Source organism: Periophthalmus magnuspinnatus, chromosome 16 (assembly GCF_009829125.3).
Source record: "Periophthalmus magnuspinnatus isolate fPerMag1 chromosome 16, fPerMag1.2.pri, whole genome shotgun sequence".
Taxonomy (NCBI): domain Eukaryota; kingdom Metazoa; phylum Chordata; class Actinopteri; order Gobiiformes; family Gobiidae; genus Periophthalmus; species Periophthalmus magnuspinnatus.
In genome coordinates, this window is record NC_047141.1 from 27,057,890 (window position 1) to 27,077,529 (window position 19,640).

Below are 19,640 nucleotides of genomic sequence, written 5' to 3' on the forward strand. Positions count from 1 at the left end.
TATAGGACACGTAACCTAAAAAGTTATATAGTATTTTATTAAGACGGCATTTTCTTTTTTTCTTTCTTTGTTTTTATTTTTAGTGAGATTACATATTACAAATGACATTTCTAAGCTTTTCTATCACTAAAATACTCAGAAGAAAATGTAAGGTAGTCGTGGTTCATATAGTAAACACAAAGAAAGACACTGGCACTGGCTGGTTGACTGGCACTTATTATTATGACATTTTTTTCAATATCATAAGTCCAATACAAAAAGTGCTTTAAATGATACATGAATAATATTTCCGTGGTTACTGCCCCTTCTTCTTGGTAGTGTTAAAGGAGGTCTAAAGGTGTCTCACTCTAATTCACAATTCTTGTCCATTTTAGCGATAGTGTCACTCTGCAGGTTTGGGTTGGTGAAATGCTCTGAAAACAGAGAAGTCATTATGGCAAAAGGGGAATTTAACAACTCAATTATGTTCAGACAATTTAATGGCATAAGTCAATATTTATTTGCATCCCTGGGCAACGGATAAACATAAGCTTCAACCAATATTCACATTAATTTTTTATCGTATACAGACTAAAAAGGGGTCCTTCATCTACTTGTCTCCACTTGTTATTAAGTCTCTCCATGGCCTAGCACCAAAGTACATCTCCGACATGTTAGTGCCATATGAACCATCTCACACTCTGAGGACTTCAAGGCAAGGCAAGTTTATTTGTATAGCCACAATTCATACATAAAGTAATTCAAAGTGCTTTACAGAATAAGAAGGACATTAAAATCACACAAATCAAAACATAATCACAAATAATCATCATAAAATTAACATTAAAACAGAAGAGTGCAGAATACAAACCTTTCAGCCACATGCACAGCTAAACACAACTGTTTTGAGCCTGGATTTAAACATTGTCAAAGTAGAGGACTGTCTCACATCTTCAGGAAGAAACTAAAACCTGGAACAGTCTTCCTGAAGATGTGAGACAGGCCTCTACTTCGACAAATGTAGATAAATCCAAACTCAAAACAGTTGCTTCTAGATGTGCATATGACTGAAAGTTTTTTATTCTGTACTCTTCTCTTTTAATGTTCATTTTATGATGATTATTTGTGTTTATTTATGTTTTGATTTGTTGTATTGTGATTTTAATTGTATTATTATTTCTTATTCTGTAAAGCACTTTGAATTACTTTGTGTACAAATTGTGCTATATGAATAAACTCTATAAATATTTTTTTCACTGTATGACATTAAAGCACAGTTTTAATGGATAGTTGGAGAGAAGCAGCAGGTGATGTTACCAGGCTAAGTTACAGACCAGATCTATGGAAAGGCAAGCACACTCACATTTTTCTTTTGGTATTTTCTTGACCAATACCAATGCATGTTGTTAAATTAACAGAAACAGATATGTTTAATGCCATATTGTGAAAATTTCCCGGCAAAGCAGTAAAAGCCCCACAGAGACAAGCAGGTGACAGACCACGTAAACATACTTTTTATGTCCATCCATAGTAGACCCCTTTACCAGAACATAAGGTTAAGTTCATTTAGAGAAGGGTTTACTGAGATTCTCAGGCTTTAGTAAATTTAGCCTAATCATAACCTAAACAGGTGAGTGACCCACCTGCAGCAAAATCACGGACGTCAACAGGTCTTTGTAGAAGCACATTTCTGGAAAAAATAAATGTTATTTTTTTCACTATTGTAGCCAAAGAAAGGTGAAGTCTGTCTCTTTGATGAGAGGGTTTATTTCACCACTTATCCAAGTATCTTTAGATGACTGGTGAAACATAGTCGCCCCAAAAAAAAAATTTTAATTCAACTTTCTTTTACGTGGATCCTACTCGTACAACTGAGGGATTACACAGACTTATTACGTTATTTGCTTTTACTTTAAGATAGACTTCCTAAATTGCTTGAAAGTTTTTGTAAGCAAAATCCTAGGACAGTGGCACCAATGGTTCCTTCATTTCATTTGCCAGTCAAAGCTTCACGTCTTACATTTGCATCTTTTGGGTTTAGAATGGGCCGGCAGCTGTCCTGGATAGCTCTAATTTGATCCTAATCAGTGATAACTCAAGTACTCTGTTTTGTTACTCAAATAAAAGTACAGATACAGAGATAAAAAGTTACTCAAGTAAAAGTAAAAATATCACATGAAAAAAGGTACATGAGCACAGTTTAAACTACTTTAAGAGTAAAAAGTAAAAGTATCTCACACATATTTTGATAAAGTGCTACTAATTTGTTAAAGTGTTAAATGTAGTGATATTGATTTAAAATGATACAGACTTTGGTCAAAAGCGATATAAATCAATGTCTTATTTTTAGTTATAAATTTTGCTCGAATTAAGCTCAAACTCAAAAACTTTAGTCAGGATGTTCCCAGAAACTTGATAACTGTAGTGAAGTAAAGGTAAAATGTATCCACTGTAAAATTGACTTAAATAAAGTACAAGTACATAAAAATTCTACTTAAGTGCAGTACTTTACTACTTGGACTTCGTTATCTTTCACCACTGATCCTGATGTAGTCTTTATCCATCAAACTACAGTGTAGAAGCTACAGTTAGATACATGATGAGAGGGCTATTGTCTCATGTTTGGTTTAATTTACTTTTTAAATTCTGTTTTATTTTTTCCAAACTAAAACACAACTAAGATTGATATTTCACAAAATCTGACCTTATAAAGTCGCCAACGAGGAGCTCTATTTCTGGATGTGATCTGAGGTAGTTCTCGTTGTCAATTCTTGTTTTAATCTGCGCATAAAACACAAACATTTTAGCCATAGCTCCCATGCTAAGGCTAAGATAGCTCGGCACTAGCTAGCATCAATACTCGCCTTAAACTGGTTGAGTTTTTCTTGCTGCTCAGCGCTTAAAACACTACGGTCAAGTTTAACCACGTTACTTCTCCCAGTCATTATGAAAAGCTACGACTGACTTTAATTAATCTATAACTGTCAATAAGGTTATATTTGCCGAGTGAAAATAAAGTCTGAGATGCGCCTGTTTCTGACACACGCGCGAGAGTCTACTGTTTCCATGGAGACCAGAGTCAGACAGTACCACCCGAGTCCAGCAGGGGGCAGTGTTCACAAAAATATAATGGCACTTGGTATATTTCATGGAAGTAGATAGTACTGCAGGGTATATTATGATCTTATTTGTACAAAGACAGTGTGCAACAATATATTAACCAAGACAAAAGCCATAGGAAAGATGCTGGTGCCAGGTTATAGCGTGAATGCTCATTTACACCATTACACAACCTCATTTAGTCATAGAACCGTCTGGTGTGACTATGAGAAATTCAGATGTATATAGATCAATATTATATACATTATATAGGTTAACTGACCACAAATAAATGACCAGATATCACCTAAGGTTGCATTCACATACTTGTCTAAAATCATCATTTACCCAGACATATGAGGTGTACATTCTTACCCGCTCCACCTTGGCCCTCCCACCCTCCTTAGTACATCTATATGGCCACTAAAAATTTGAAAAACAAATAATCTGATAACCCAGGGTCTTATTTTTGGTGTGTGTTTCCATGCACAAAAGAAATCTGATCAAAAACACCTAGTGATATGTGTTAGTTCGGTTGTATTTGGAAGACAAAGTGGGCTACAATGAATTTTAAAATAGCCAACTGCTTTTTCTTTTTTACTTAGTTTTTGCCGTCTTAGATTAGGCTACTCACATCATCCATCATTGTTTACAAGGCATTTCAATATTCTGATAACTCCAGAACCATACTGTGGAACAGGGAGATCCCAATAACAGTACTCAGACTCTCTTTTTCATGAGCGCCCTGTTAAATTGTCCATTTAATAATGATTAAATCATCTAACACAAACAAACCCAGCAAATTTAAACTATGATGCAGAATATTTCTCTAAACTAACTTCTGCATCCATTCTCACAATTCATGATGAACCTTGAAACTACTAATGAACTCAGTTTCATCTGTTTTATTCAATATTTATTTGCAATGACACATTATAACAGCAGTGTAAACGGTAAAGGTAAGCCTCCTTTTATTCAAATTCTCACAACCTGGCTAGGATGTCTGTGTATTTTTTCTTTTGATATGAACCTGGCAAGGACCTTTAAGAAACTCCAGTGGTGCATCATTGGGGAATGGTGCAAGAAAATCATATAATATATTTACAAAGCAAAAGCACACAATTAGGCAGTAGACATTTCCCTTTTTCTATTACACCCAAAGGGCTTGACACAAGAGCACAGCACTTCAGAGGATTTCAGAGGTAGACTATGTAAAAAATACAAAAACGTATTTATAGGCAATCATGTTACAAACATACAATTTTACATTTCCTTAAAGGGCCTGTACTTGATTTGAATTTATTCTTGTCAAGATAAATGCTCTTTACATGATGCATGATGAACACTGATAAATAAGAAAAAAGAGACTATGCATTTTGTTGTGTATCTACAACTACAGAAGCTACTGACAGGGTCACTTATTTCATCCAATCAGGCACATTGTCACTAAGAATCATGGGAAACTAACTGCCTGACACTATCCCAGACAGTCATTTCTGTGCGATGGTGCAAGATCACAGCGGCAGAACAGGCTAACGGTTCAAACTAAAACGTGTTCCTGACTCATGGTTCAAAATCAGTTACAGGCCCTTTAGCTGTGCTGCTTGTATCTAATCTTCCATCTGGACCAGAAAATAGCTTGTGTTATTTAAGTTTATTGCCTCAGTCCTGTCTTCTGTTCTCAGTTCCTGTTCTCTTCTTTCTTTCACTTCATCCAGAGGTTGGTTCTTGTTGAGCAGAGCGTGTCTGTTTGCCACAGCCGGGGCAGGGCCGGGTCGAGGGTGCACCGAGTCACTGCACTGAGACAACGCACGCAAGCTCTGCAGTTTGGACACACACTGATCTTTGTACCTGGACAAACACACCATGAATCAAAACAAATTACACAAAAGACTACGGTACTAAGTACTACTATAATTACTACTACTACCACAAGAACTGCTAAACAAGAACTACTATAGTGTAGTAGTAGCACTCAAAGACTACTACTACTACTACAAGTACTACTAAAACTACAACAAGACCTACTACTACTACAAGAACAAAGATGAGATAAACCTTTATCTGCCCGTCAATGCTAAAATTACAGTGGCCTTGTTCAAAACACTAAAATCTGCTTATAATCTATTTTTTAAAATTAATTTAATTACAGCAAACTGCAAAATCTGGTGTGTGTGATCAGAGGGAGCGTGATCACAAAGACATGAGATGATTTTTCTCTTAACATGTCTTTTAAATCACCTTAGAACATGTGATATTACCGGTAATCAGATTTTAAGTGTGCATGTACCTGCAACAGTGCAGCTGCAACAATGCTCAAGAACAGTAGGAGAGTAAGAACTTTGCAATCAAAATTAAGATCAAGATAAATTATACTATAAAAATTTAAATTAGCACAACATTGCGTCAGCAGAGTACAACTACTACTAGAACATGAACTACTGTAACAAGAACTACTACTACCCAACAAAAACAACGCATGCATTACTGTACTGTTTATGATCTACAATATATTGTTCATGTTTTCTTTACTCGGCACCAGTCTGTGTTCTTCTGACCACACCGATCACTAACACATCACCAGTGTTGGGAATAACGGAGTTACATTATAACGGCGTTACTAACTGCGTTACTTTTTCACTAACGGAGTAATCTAACTAATTACTTTTCCCAGCATCCTAACGCCGTTACCGTTACTGACTATAAAATGTGGCGCGTTACTTTTAATTCAGTGCACTCTGCTCTTCTTCAGTCTCTCAGCCGAGGAGCTGCAACGCGGCTCGGGGTGAGATAAAAGGCTCGTTTGAGATGAGGCGGGCGCAGATACTATCGCCGTCGATCGGTGCGCGGTGCATGCCGGTTAGTTTTGTGTTCAAGATGCCACTGACTTGCGCTGACATAACCTGTGCGCCGGTAACGGGAAGTTTTTGAGCAAGGCGAGCGCAGCAGCTCTTCACCGCCAGCGGCCGCCTGCATGGACTACAAACGCTTAATGCATGATGGGAAATGATGTCCTGTCCACACGTGCATCGACAGCTGATTGGATGGATAGATAGATAAATAAAGGAATAGATACGTGTTAGAGGGATTGTGTGAATCTTTTAATGAATGTTAAAGAGTTGGATAAAGTTCAGTTTATGTTTAAATGAGAGTGATTAATATTTGAATACTGGGCAGAGAATTACAGTGTGTGGCCAGAAAAGCTTAAAGGTTTTGTCTTATTTTACATGGTTTACATTTGAATGCCTTAGTTTTGCAATACATTGCAATGATTTTTTTCAGTATTATAATGAAGAAAATATTTGAAGTGCAGTTGTCTGAAATTGCGTGACATGTTGATTTATTTGCACTTCAAATAACATTTTTTATTTTTGATACATTCTATAATTTACTTGTAAACAAATACAATATAGTGGCAATCTGTTAAAGTGAAATAAATGTTAAAGGTTCACATCTGTTGTGTTTTTAATGTTTTAACATAAAAAGTAACGGCATAGTTACTTTGCCTAGTAACTTGTAACTATAACTAATTACATTTTTGAAGTAAGATGCCCAACACTGCACATCACACATACATACATTCATAGGGAAGGTGGCTGAAGTGTCTTGGCCAGGTACACAAAATCACTATGCACAGGCCAGAGCACATAGTGACAACAACATCACCACAAATGTTGTCTCAAATTCTTATTTACCTTATTATGAACATTGCGAAAATGGTTACACAGAAGCCAAGAAATACAATGATCCACAGATAGTGATGTGGCACAGTCTGCTGAGGGTCCATGGAATTAGCCACATCTGTGAAGAAAAACACCATAGTTATCGGGAGGGCTGAATATTTCAGAAGATCTACTTTTTTGAAACGCATTTTCAATTAGATTTGCAATTTATGTTTTGATTGTAGAGTTCAGTTGAAAGATCACATTTCAAGCATTTCTGTCATTAAAATGTGAGAGACTTAAGTATGCACTATTAAACTTATAGAAGAATCACATGCATTTAAGAATATGTTTGTAGAGGTCAATGTACAGTATTAGCAAAAGAAAAATTCAGCTCAGGACCATAATCTGCTGTACATCTCCATCTGAAAGCCACTAACCACTCCTTTGATGATAGTCAGACACAGATCTTAACCAGAAAAAAGAAATGGTTTGAGAGGAGATTTAGAGGCCATATTTATTAGGAAAGAAAACCCATCTTTGAACAGGAATGGTGGGCTTAGACTTAACCCAGGTCTAAGCCCATTAACCCATTAGAATGATTATGCAAAATATGAGTCAGGCACAGTTCACACTTAGTGTAGTTCATTAGATGATGCTAACGAACAGAAACTGTAAACAAGCAGAGGTGTTAGTTTCAGTGTAGTTAGTGTCTCCTTTCAGATGGATATAAGGCAGCACCACCAATCTGACCAGAACTAAAGAAGCCACCTGGATGAGCAGCAAAACGTTTTCACTCTAAAACATTTGTCCAGTTGACAGAATTGAATTTTTCTTTTGCTGTGGATCTGTAAAGAGATAACCCTGTTCACACAGGATGCATGTTTTGCAATGTACGTTTGACCAATAATAATAATAAAAAAAGATAAATACGTTAAATGCCATACTGTGGAATATTCCAGGCAAAGCAATAACATCCTTGGAAACAAGCAGGTGGTGAAACCCGAACCAGAAAAGTTACATGGTGCACCTAAATAAATGCAGCCTTTGTGATTAGCAAACTGTGACCATTTAAAAGGCCCATATTATGCCATTTTCTGAGCTATGTTATAATGTTCTTTCTTCATCAAAATCAAGTTTAATTCACACACCCTGTATATTTAGGCTGAGTTCTCTCTCAGACAGAAAACATCACACCTTGTGATATCAGGTAGTAATACATTAAGTGCTCCATTGTGTTTTTAAACTTCATACATTTTCACTACAATCATTTCAGCCCTGGAATTGTCAGTTATCTGTTACCTCTATTGAACTTAAGGTAAAAGAAGATGTTAACTTGAAAACTGCCACTACATAACATCATAAGGTGGAACAGAACATTTTGAGCTTTGGAGATGTACAGACTAATAAAGTGTTACTCAAACATGTGTGAATAAAACAAAACACAACTCCAGGTCTGTTTTTGAGGAGGTAACAGCATTCTAACATGACCTATACTTCACAAGAATCAGTTTTCAGTAATACTGGACCTTTAAATTCTGATTCTCATGGTGCAACTCTAATAAGGCGTTATGTAAATAGAGGTTAACAGGTTAAGTAATATAAAACAAAGCGTATAGCTGGTGCAGTGGTGTGTGGCAGAGGTGTCTTGAGCCATGCTTCCTGTGGGTGCCACTGGTTTCTTTCGTTGTTCAATATTATGTTGACATGACTTCCTGCTGAAGCCCATTGGGACAGAAAGAACTTCACCACAAACAACAACAAACGGTCAACAGTTTAACAGTACAAGCCTGATTTAGGGCTGAAACATTGTTCTCAACCAAATTCACAAAATTAATTCTCACAATACTGGATCACAAAGGCTGCTATTGTTTAGGCCAGGGGTGTCAAACATGCGGCCCGGGGGCTGGATCCGGCCCGCCTACAGACTTGATCCGGCCCTCAGCTGATTTGTAATAAAAATATACTCAGCAAATTTGAATTTTAAATTTTTTTTTTTTGTTCTGATTGCTAGCAAAATAGCATCATCTTCGAAACCATAATAATGAACTTTAATAAAACAAAGCTGCGCTCAAAGCTAACACACAAGCACTTAAATGACATTTTGAAATTGGCAGCTACTTAGGATATGATGCCTGATATTGATGCACTTGTGCAGGCTAAAAGATGCAAAGTTTCTGGATCAAAAACAAAGCATGACTAAATCCTGTAAAATAAAAAGGTAAAATGCTGATGATTTTAGGTCTGGATCTTTTTTTTTGTTTGTTTGTTTTCATGTGCACAATGTTGAGTTCAAATCATTTCTGCATTAATCTGCACATGCTCTAATAAAATCTAAATGTTTTTTTTTGTTTCAAAATTACTGTATTGAGCACAAAAATGAGACAGTTTCAGGTTGTTCTTAATATTTTATAAAGGAACAGTTCTCTTCAATTTTACATGTTTCGCTGCACAAATGTTTCTACTTATTGCTAGTATTTATGCTGTGAGTTTTTTGGTCCAGCTCCTTTGAGATCAAATTAGGTCATATGTGTCCCCCAGACCAAAATGAGTTTGACCCTGGTTTAGACAATTCATGTAAATTTATAAGAACTAGATATCCTGTTTCAGTGGGGTCTTATCATGTAGTAATCTTTATACTCCTGTAGTTAGAGCTCTATAAACTAGTGCACATTTAAAACATATTTAAATTGGTCAGGCTAGATACAATAAAATATTTTTCCCAAACCAGCTTGAGACTGATATTTGATCTTACCGTTGGAGTAGTCCCCAGAGCCCGAGCCCTCACTGTACATGTATGGAATCTGTGATTGGACAAGAGTCATAATTAAAATAGGAAGGAAGGAAGTAGTAGTACTAAAGGAAGTTATCATAAAGATGACATGTGTAATAAGAATACTCACGGATGTCACCAAGAGATCTTCATTTTGCTCTTCTATAAAATATAAATGAGAAGTTTGAATATTTAAAATAAAATAAGGGTTGAAGAACAGCTGTTTTGAACATGTATTTATTGGAAGAATAATTGAACTGCTGCTACTACAACTTCAGTTTGGCTATTTTAGCTACTCAAATTTCATACATTCGGCAGATGTAAATTGGCTGTCGCCACAGTTGCCTTATGGCTAAGTGACAAATATGTGGCTGCCATTCTGCAGCAACATGTAACTCACACTTGTACAGAGCAAACAGATATTGGGACTAAACCCAGACCTAAACCTGGAATAGACCTGGACTAAACCAAAAGTAAAACAGGACTAAACCCCGTCTACATCAGGACTAAACTGAGCTCAAATTAGAAATGTGAAGGCAGTCTTATTTTCTTTTAAAGAGCATAAGTTTTCATGTTTTTCTTATTATTACTTGGTTTAGTGACTACCTTTAGGCTACTTCTGCCATCAGCACTCAAAATTCCATCCAAATTGTAGCAACAATTTGTGCACAAGGAACAAATGTTTCTGGCGATTTAAGCGTTCATTTAAGAAAAGAAATGATAAAATGTTAATCATCACAATAGTTAGAATAGTATTTATTTTTATTGGCTTAATAATAATTATTGTGCATTTAAATTTTTGGCCTTGTTTTCATTATGGCTGCTAAGTAACAGTTATGGGATTACCTTCATGTATGTCATATCTGCTGCCCATGTCCAACCCAAATAAAATAAAATAAAAATCCTGACCCTAAATTTTAAATATAATGACATTAACTATGTTTTAGTAACTTAATTTATTGAGATGAGTAGTTTCATATGCACTTTAACGTACACTTGCATCCCCAGTGTTTTTTCCCAAGTCTTTTACCTGTAGTACCTGTCCAGCTTCTTCCATACTGCGGGGCGCTCCACTCACTCCACTGCCCATCGTACTCATCTCTGGCTCGGATCTGCACCTCATACCGCTCCCCCGCCTCTGCATCTGTGATGGTGTGTCTTCTTGTCTGCTCATAGATAGTATTTGTCTGCCAAAGAACAAATATAAAGTGTCACAACTAAACAAAGATATCCCAACCTCCCCCAACAACACTGCACAGTTTAAAGAAGCACTATGTAACATTTCCAGTGTAGGTTATATATATTGGAGGTTGGATCCCAGTTCAATGTTGCGAGTTACGAGAGTTTGACCTAAATAAATTCATTTGTAAACAACATGGCTAATGCTAATCGAAAGACTTACAAAAAATAAACATTAAACAACTGTCTCCAACATTTTGACTAACTCAGTTACCGGATAATTAACATTATTTATGTGGTAGTGGAGCGGCGTTCCAGAACATTTTTTCCAAGTCAGAGGTGGGAAATATCACAGTTATCAGTTGCCTGGAATGCACTAAAAGTCACCTGCTTGTTTCTATGGAGATATTACTGCTGAATGCTCCACATATGGAATTGAACATAATTGTCTTGCATTAATACAACAGGTGTTTTTCTTAATACTTGAAAAATTCTTATATGAGCTGGGTCACCTCTCCACACGTCTGATCTGTAACTTGATGGCGTCTCCATGAAGCTATATACATTTAATGCCGCACAGTGCAACTTTCCAGACAAAGCTCCATGGAGCAGATCCTCCACTAAAAAGAAGTTCCCCTGAGGAATCCATTGTATTTAGAATATTAATCTTATAATTTTGCCCTATTGACAGACAATTTATCTTCATGTAAAAAATCTGTTATGTAAACGTACTGAAACAAAATCAGACAGTGAATATGAAAGTGAAACGTACTTGGAAGTGCACAGACATCAGGGGTTTGTAGCGGACTTCATAGATGAGCGCATAGAATTGGTCTTGAAGCTTCCAAGTGTAGGGGGGTCTCCACATCACCACCAGGGTCTGGTTCAGTCCCTTCTCTGGCTGCACCGACACATTGTAGGGAGGGTCTGGTTTTACTATGGTAACGAGAGGAATCAAAGAGTGCAAAATATTCCAAGTTATTTTTTAAGCTTTTTACTTTTTTATGGTGCACTTTTGTGACCAAATATGTCCATGCTGCTCATTCTCGCTTGGACATTTTTGTGGAAAAAAACTCAAAACAAACAAAAATTCTCCATTGTTTTGTTGTATTAGCACAAAGTTGGTTGAAAAAACCCCCAAACATGTTCATTTTACAATTTCTATTATTTATTTGCTTACCTAGAAAGAGGAAAAGGCTTTTTGAAGAAATTATTTATCAGTGTAATTTATTTAAGTTTTAATTTAGTACTAAGTTTATCCTTGTGCACATTGTAGTTCCTGAGATAAATCTTGATAACTTCAAAAAATACCTGCTGGCTTAAGAGGATTTAAAAGTCTAAGGTGTATCTTGCTTGTTCCCGTAAAAATTTTGTATCGCAAGCCTATTTAATTCGTTTTTAGTTTTAATAAGAAACAATAGATCAAATTGAAAACCATATCACTTCTCTTGCTGAGTTATATCACTTTTTCTACCACAGTCATAAAGAATTCCAGTGGTTAACTCCCGTGCGTTAATTCTGACGCACAAGTAGTCCGGCAAGAGTTAAATCACATTCTGTATCACTGCTCCGTGGCCATCACCGTGACATCACCATAGCGACAGGTAAACAACTGCTTAACTGTTTTGACTAAACTGTAAGGACTAGCTTCATTTGAAACCATAGACTGTATAAATAAGCGGACTAAGTGAGTGTGACGTCACTCGTAGCGTTCGGCTCCAGTCAAATGAAGTTCTTACAGGTTACGGGGCGAATTTGCAGCCAGAATCCATATTTGGAATTACGAGCGTGAGTATCATAGCAACCAAAGAGCCAATAAGGAGCGAAGCTGTGGAAGATGACACGCCTTTCCACCCGGATTACTGGTTTAGCAGTGCTGTCAATCAAACCTATTGCTAAGGTTAAAAAGAAGAAGCCGCCTGGTTGGTCTGTTTTTAATGTTCACATCTTGAGTTATGGACCTGATAGCAAAATAAAAAAGCAGGATCATGTAGAATGGGCCAATACAAACATTTTAAGACCGAAATGACGAGCCTAACAGCAGAAGCAACAGTTTTGTAATGTAAAGTAAATTGGAGCCAGAGTCGATGGAGCCGGAAACACAGCCCATGCCATGTCCATTTATATACACAGTCTATGCTTAAGACACTGAAATAACAAATATTTTACACAAGTGCATTCCTTGTCGTTTAATGCTTACTTTTAATTACAGTGATTGAATTAGTCATTTGAATACAGAGTTAATGGAGGCTTGGCTTACAGATGTGCATAGGTGTGAATGAGAGGAGGTCGCTGGTGGAGTTGTTGGTGATACTGGACACACAGAGGTAGGCCTGGTACAGGGTTCGTTTGTCCTCTTCGTTATGATCCATAGCACACCAACATTTAGATCGCCACGTGGAGTAGGAGCACGGTACTTTGAAGAACAACCCCGACAGACTGAAGAGAAACATGCACAGAAACACAAGAGTTATTTGATCCACAGGAGAAATGTAATGATAATCTTAATATAGTAATGTTACAAATAGGCTCCAATGTGTTTGTTGTGTTGTTAAACTGTTTTGATGCTGCTCAACTGAATGATTGCCCCTGGAGGGTTACATAAAATCATCTGAATCTGAGTAACAAGAAAATAATCTGACCCACTATTGTTTATACTGCACAGAATTTTGAAGCCTCTTATCAATAATCAATAATCTGTCCTTCATTGTTCTGAATCGCTGGGTTGCAAATGACATCACAACATCCTATAGGCCAATAATATTTAATAGAGATGGAGGACAGCCAAAACTAATATTGTTAAAATGTAGATTTCTGTTGTTATACAGTGAGTTATTAGGTCTAGTCACCAATATAAATGATCATGATCAACAATTGTGAATTGGATATTTCATGTGAAAGTACAATGTAATCACTAGGAAAAACTGGCTCTTGTCTTCTGTCTTGAGAGTATAACACCGTCACAGTCTAGAATCGGAAAACTACCAATCTTAAAACTACCTTATTATACCAAAATACATTTTTAACATGCAATTTTCTAGCGATTTCCTCACAGAGATGAGCACTTGACACAACTAGGCAAAGTTACAGATCTGTGGAGAGGTGATCCCACTCACAGTAAGAATCAGTATTTAATTAAAAAAAAAATGATGAAGATAAATCTGATGCCATACTGTGGAACATTCCAGGCAAAACAATAACATCTCCATTGAAACAACATTTTTGAAGAAATGTTATGTAGTGAAAACTGAAAGTATTGGTGGTTTTTAGAGTCTAAAATGTGATTATGTCAGAAGTCCACATGGGGCACAAGAGCCAGATGTTATTTATTATATTGTACTTTGCCATGAAATATTCAAAGGTAAATTCACAAATGCTGAACCTGATCATTTCTATTAGTGACTAGACCCAAGAACTCACTGTATTAAAACAAGAAACTATATTAATTTTAGCTGCCTCTATCTGTATTAAAAACATTGGCCTATAGAATGTTGTGATGTCGTCTGAAACCCAGCAATTGTATTTTGATATGAGTGCATTTTAATTTCTGACCTTTTGCGAATAAACAAGGAGCAACTGGTGCCTTTGGGAGCCTGTGTCTGTGGAGTCCACTCACACCGGATCTTGCTACTTGGGGACTTTTTGTAACAGAACAAATGAGGAGTCTCTGCAGCCTCTGCAGGAAGAAAGATAAAATCACAGTTTTAATAATACAGTGAAAAAGAACTAGTCATGTCAAAATAAAAATGACTATGGCTAAATTTTGACTATTACAATTCATTAGTTTAGTTTGTTGTCAAGATATTTCTGTGTGAGTTAAATTTTTCTTATACGTATTTTAACAACATAAACAGGCATTTTTATAGGAAATACAACTAGCAATCAAAAGTTTGGACACACCCTTTCATTCGATGTTTTTTTTTTCATAATTGTTTAACTACTGTCGACATTTTATATGCATACAGAAGACATCAAATATATGAGGTAAGATATAAGATAGAAAAAAGGTTAAACAAATGTACTAAATATTTCTTGATGAAGCAAAGGGATTAAATATAAAATATAAAACACATTTCCTTGCTACATAAATCCATATATCTTATTTCATATATTTGATTCTGTATGTATATAAAAATGGAGTATAAAATGGAGAAAGTAGTCAAAATAAAGACTGAATGAGATGGTGTGTCCAAACTTTTGAGTGGTAGTGTAAATGTAATAAAAATCTAATTGTGATCTATGACTCATAAGCCTCTAAAGACAGACGGATTTAACCAATCACAGATAAGTGTAAACTCTCAGAGGTCGACTGGAGGACAACATGAATAATGAGAATCGTGATAAAAATCTAAAGGTTTTGTGGAACTTTCTATATGACTTTTAAAGCAGTCAGAATTATCTTAAAACCAAAAAAAAACAACCAAAAAACAGAAGCTCAATACAATATTATTCTGAATGCAATTTTCAAAGTGCACTATATGTATATTTTTCTGGTGGGGTTTTTGCCAGAATACAGCATTCAACATATCTTGCCATTACTCTACTCTTTTTACTGTGAGGGGGCTTGCTTTTCCACAGATCTTGCATATAACTTGCCCCGAGATAGATGGCATGCTGTGGAACAAAGCCAAAACATCTCAATAGCAATTCTCAAGCGATTGGCAAACCTTCAGTCAGAAGAAGTACAGTGACTTTAAAAGGCCGATATTACACTATTTTCTGGTCTATGTGCTAATGTTGTTTCCTCATCACAATCATACCTGGAGTTGTGTTTTGTTTCATTCTCACATGTTTAACACACAAACCCTACATATTTACGCTCTGGAATTGCTAATCTCTGCTAAACAAAAGGTAAAAAATAGTGGTTAATGTGAAAACTACTACTTCATGACATCACAAGGTGGAACAGAGCATTTTGAGCTTTGGAAATGTTGACATATTAATAATGCAGGGTCACTCAAAGATGTGTGAATGAGTCAATTTTGCGTAATATAGGACCTTTAGTTAATATGGGAAGACCTTTTTGCAGTACATTTTTACATGAAAAGTAACAGAAACATACCAGCCACTATGATCTTTGTTGAGAACCTCTCTGTGCCTCTATGATGACAGCTGTAGCGTCCAGAGTCGCTCACTCTCAGATGGGACAGGGACAGTGTGGACTCCTGCGTCTTCCCCTGCAAATGTTTATTGTTCCATTTCCATTGAACTCCCAACTTTACACTGCTTTCTTCTTTCTCTTCATCATCAGACTCATCCTCAAAGTCGTCCACCTCTCCAGCACTCCACTCAGTCTTGGCCCTGATTGGCTGGCTCACATCGGAGGGCGACAATGTAGGAATTATTTTTCTTTCCCTGTTCATGACTTCTTGTGGTTTTGGGAGCTCTGTGTTGAGGGTTATGGAGTTGACTGTGGAGTGAGTCACTGAAGCAGGAAAGCTGGGGGACACAACTTTTACCCCGTCCACGATCACACGTCCACTGCATGTTAGACTCAGCTCACTACCTGGGGACACAATGACCACACCAGGAGGAGGCTCTGGCAAAAAAGCAAACAAAGAAATAAACTGTAAAATTGCAACATTTGTGAACGCTACAGCTTGGGAAGTGGCAGTTTAGTTCTGTAGCTGAATCTCTCTATCTGTTCATCACTGGCATATTTCCTGTTGTTAATCTTTTCTTGTTGGTTAAAAAGGTCAAATATTTACCACAATTCTGTGTAAACTCCGCACACCCGACTGGGCGACAGGTGCGTAGGAGAAAACTCCCGCACACTGTCTCACTCTTAATGCAATTTTATTCCATACAACCTTTCGGTCGCTCTGACCTTCTTCAGGTATGCCCGTTGTATGGAATAAAATTGCATTAAGAGTGCGACAGTGTGCGGGAGTTTTTCTTTAGTTTTTAGACAAATATTTACCACAAGAAATATGTACAGACTTACATTTTGAACATTTTGAACATTGGTTTGTACTATCAGTCCAAATACCCTACTTATGGACTGAAAAAACACTACAAACAAAATTTGGAAAAGTACATCTTAATGTAATGTTCACATCAAAAGAAAATGTTCAAAAAAATAAGTTAAAAAAATCGCGTACATAAATAAAAAATAACTAGCCTATGAAAAAAATTAAAAATAAAATAAATGATCCTAGTTTTCAGTCAAATCCAGTTTGCTTAACCCTGGCTCCTCACCTTTCCTGGGACAGCTTCCATGAAACACGCAGCGGATTGGCGGAAAGTAAAGGACGCACAGCGCGGAGAGAAAAGTCCTCCACATGTTTATCTTTTCTCATCAGTATTCCCTGTCCTCGTGCTTACTCCATCGCGTACAGTTTAATTACTCGTCTATCTGTCCAAGTGTGGTGTCAAACGTCAAGCTGCTTTAAAGGCGGGATCTGTCACCGCTGGGCCGTGCGTAAAGACCCGTGCGTAAAGACTCGGGGTTGTGAAATCTCTCTTCCTTTTGTCACGACGTAACTGAGGAAATAATTAGCAACCATCAATAAAAGTCTTATTTATCATATAGTATTGTTAACTGCTAACCGACTGTGCTCCCACAGCCCTCTAGAACCAAAGTCAGAGCTCAGGTGTGGATCATTTTCAACATTATATGGAGCGTCTTACTCCAGTGATCTAAAAATAACAAAAAAAAACGTGAATACCTGGTCTGTCGATGTAAAATAAAAACTGGTGTGAAGATTGAGTAGAGTAGAACGCCTGTATCATCAGTGTTCAAATGTTTTCATTTCAGCGCGCTTTCAATGAACAGGCTCAGCAACAGCACTGAGCGCAGGCGACAGGGGCTGGCGCTCCTGCTCCAGCACCGGTCTATCGGCTTCACCAAGGGCCGGCCCGAGACACACAACACTGGGCCAGAGACCACATGTGTGTGGGCCCGCGGGGACTCGAGTAGAGCGTGTACAGGAAAAGCGCACAGATCTGACACTGACCAGCCCAAATAGCGCTTCAGCTCAAATAGCGCCTCGGCCCACTGGGAAAACTCCCGGTGCTCCAAAGAGCCAGACCAGCCCTGCAAGCAGTGAAAGTAAATTACAATAAATAAACTCAACACACACCATTTGGTTGTATGACAATTATTTCCTTGGACAAAATAATAATAAATCAAATTACAATAAAACTTTAAACAAAGTAAAATGAACTACACAGATAAATTACATACAAATAAATGACATAGGCCCAAAATTTAATCAGAACTATTGTCACATGATCAGTGTCTAATATGTAGGCCTATAATACATGAATCAGTCTTAAGGTGCAGGTGGTTGAGCCATAATAAACACATCAATATGATGTAAGAGGCAAAGGAAAACAAAGTCTAAAACTGTAACAGAATGTTTGTTCTCACTGAGAACTATAGTTGACATAAACAGGCTCAGGAATATATGATCTACATGTTTTTTTTATTTGCTCTACAACTCTTAAACTCTAATACTATTTTATATCTCAAAGGCGACATTTAAAGTATATGGTTTTCAAAAGCATCTCGAATAGTGACTAAGAATTCTCCTCTTTTGTTGCTTTTCATTTGTAAAACCCATGAAAATAACACATTTTATTACAGCTGTCATTTATCCATCCATATATACTGTAAGCTTAGTTTTGTTGCTCTCAGGTTTGCAAAATCAGTGTTTCAGAATTTTCCTTTGGTTTATTGAGCTGGGAAATCATGTTGGACCAGAACTGGCAGAATTGGTGCAAGGTGCAGTGTTCCTCCATCCAAACAGGGCTTCCTAAAAAGTAGGACACAAGCACAAAGGGACAGTGTAATATGGGTAAGAATAAGGAGCACAGTAAATTAAAGTAGTACTTAACATGAGAGATATTGTGCAAAATGTACTTTTTGGAGCTTTCTACCGTGTTATAACATTCCTGGGCCCTTTTCCAACCCTCCTTACGTTTAGCAGCACTATCCTATCCAAAGTTCAGCCCACAAGCCATCCATGCTCCCACCCGCCAATTTTTCAAGTAAACAAAAGTATGATGCAAAACAATACCCTACAACTTCACAAACCTGACACAATGTACAGTAGTTTCATTAGCAGAATGCACACTGAAGGGGAAGTGACTTAGCGCAGGGTACTCAGAGCTTGCAAAATGAAAGTGGAACTAATTAAATATTTTTATATGTTGTTTTTGACGAACACAGCATTTGCAAAACAATAAAGACAACATAGTGACCTTAATATGTTATGTATTCTCAATTAATACCCCATAGAAGTGTAAAACCCCCTCTTTAAGTTTGAGAAGTCACCTGCACAGCTCCCAGACTGAGGGTCCAGCCTGCGGGGGGGCCTGCTTGGCTCCTCTCTGCAGCTGAGGAGGGGGCTGTGCTGTGGGGGTGACCCGGGCCCTGGGGTGCTGCAGGAGCCCCATTGGTTTCAGGAGACAAAGACACTGCCACACTTTGGACTGTAGCTGTGTCTGATTCTTCCTCGATGGGAGTGTCCTGTGACCCGCCCATCATGGAGGACGAGTTGGACAGAGGCGGGACTGAGGCACAGATGGAGCTGGGGGCGGGGCTACAGTCGCCGGAGGTGCAGGTGGGCGTGGGCGGATGCTTCTTACGGCGCAGTGTGTCGATCCAACTGGAGCTGTGCTTAGAACCAAATGAACCCAGTACCAGGGACGAGAGGCGCATGTTCTTCCCTGAGGTGATGAGCTCCCCAAAGCCCTCCTGATGAGCGAAGGCGTACCCTGACCTCCGGGAGCCGCTACGGGCCCCGAGACGCCCCTCAGACATGGTACTGGCCCCTCTCCAGCCCCTCTCCCCTGCACTGCGACCAGCCAGCTTCCTCTTCTTCAGACGGACCAACTGTGTGTAGCGAACCTGGAAAGAAATTCACAAGCAATTCAGAAACAGTACAATTAAGTCAAATGGGTTCACATATATAGGACTAGGACTAGAACAGGACTGAACCATG

At 37.7% G+C, this 19,640-nt stretch overlaps 3 protein-coding genes across 3 annotated transcripts in view; all 3 read right to left on the bottom strand.

The window, feature by feature from the left end:
- Positions 1 to 256: 256 nt before the first annotated feature.
- Positions 257 to 3,017, bottom strand: LOC117384249 (RIIa domain-containing protein 1). Its single transcript, XM_033981536.2, has 4 exons — positions 2,844 to 3,017; positions 2,684 to 2,760; positions 1,623 to 1,669; positions 257 to 413 (listed from the first exon to the last, which is right to left on the bottom strand). The coding sequence occupies exons 1-4, from the start codon at positions 2,922 to 2,924 to the stop codon at positions 343 to 345; spliced, it is 276 nt and encodes a 91-aa protein (XP_033837427.1). The 5' UTR covers positions 2,925 to 3,017; the 3' UTR covers positions 257 to 342.
- Positions 3,018 to 3,970: 953 nt separating this feature from the next.
- On the bottom strand, positions 3,971 to 17,160 carry il6r (interleukin 6 receptor). The gene is made up of 10 exons (XM_055228166.1): positions 16,891 to 17,160; positions 15,755 to 16,231; positions 14,245 to 14,368; positions 12,953 to 13,131; positions 11,465 to 11,628; positions 10,544 to 10,700; positions 9,644 to 9,675; positions 9,496 to 9,544; positions 6,774 to 6,879; positions 3,971 to 4,929 (listed from the first exon to the last, which is right to left on the bottom strand). The coding sequence occupies exons 1-10, from the start codon at positions 16,973 to 16,975 to the stop codon at positions 4,689 to 4,691; spliced, it is 1,614 nt and encodes a 537-aa protein (XP_055084141.1). The 5' UTR covers positions 16,976 to 17,160; the 3' UTR covers positions 3,971 to 4,688.
- A 704-nt stretch (positions 17,161 to 17,864) lies between these two features.
- atp8b2 (ATPase phospholipid transporting 8B2) overlaps positions 17,865 to 19,640 on the bottom strand; it is a 40,989-nt gene continuing 39,213 nt past the window's right edge. The window contains exons 28-29 of the mRNA XM_033981601.2: positions 18,971 to 19,546; positions 17,865 to 18,449 (exon numbers count right to left, since the gene is read on the bottom strand). Coding sequence (XP_033837492.1) covers positions 18,384 to 18,449; positions 18,971 to 19,546 — 642 coding nt within the window. The 3' untranslated portion in view covers positions 17,865 to 18,383. The remainder of the gene's footprint in view (positions 18,450 to 18,970; positions 19,547 to 19,640) is intronic.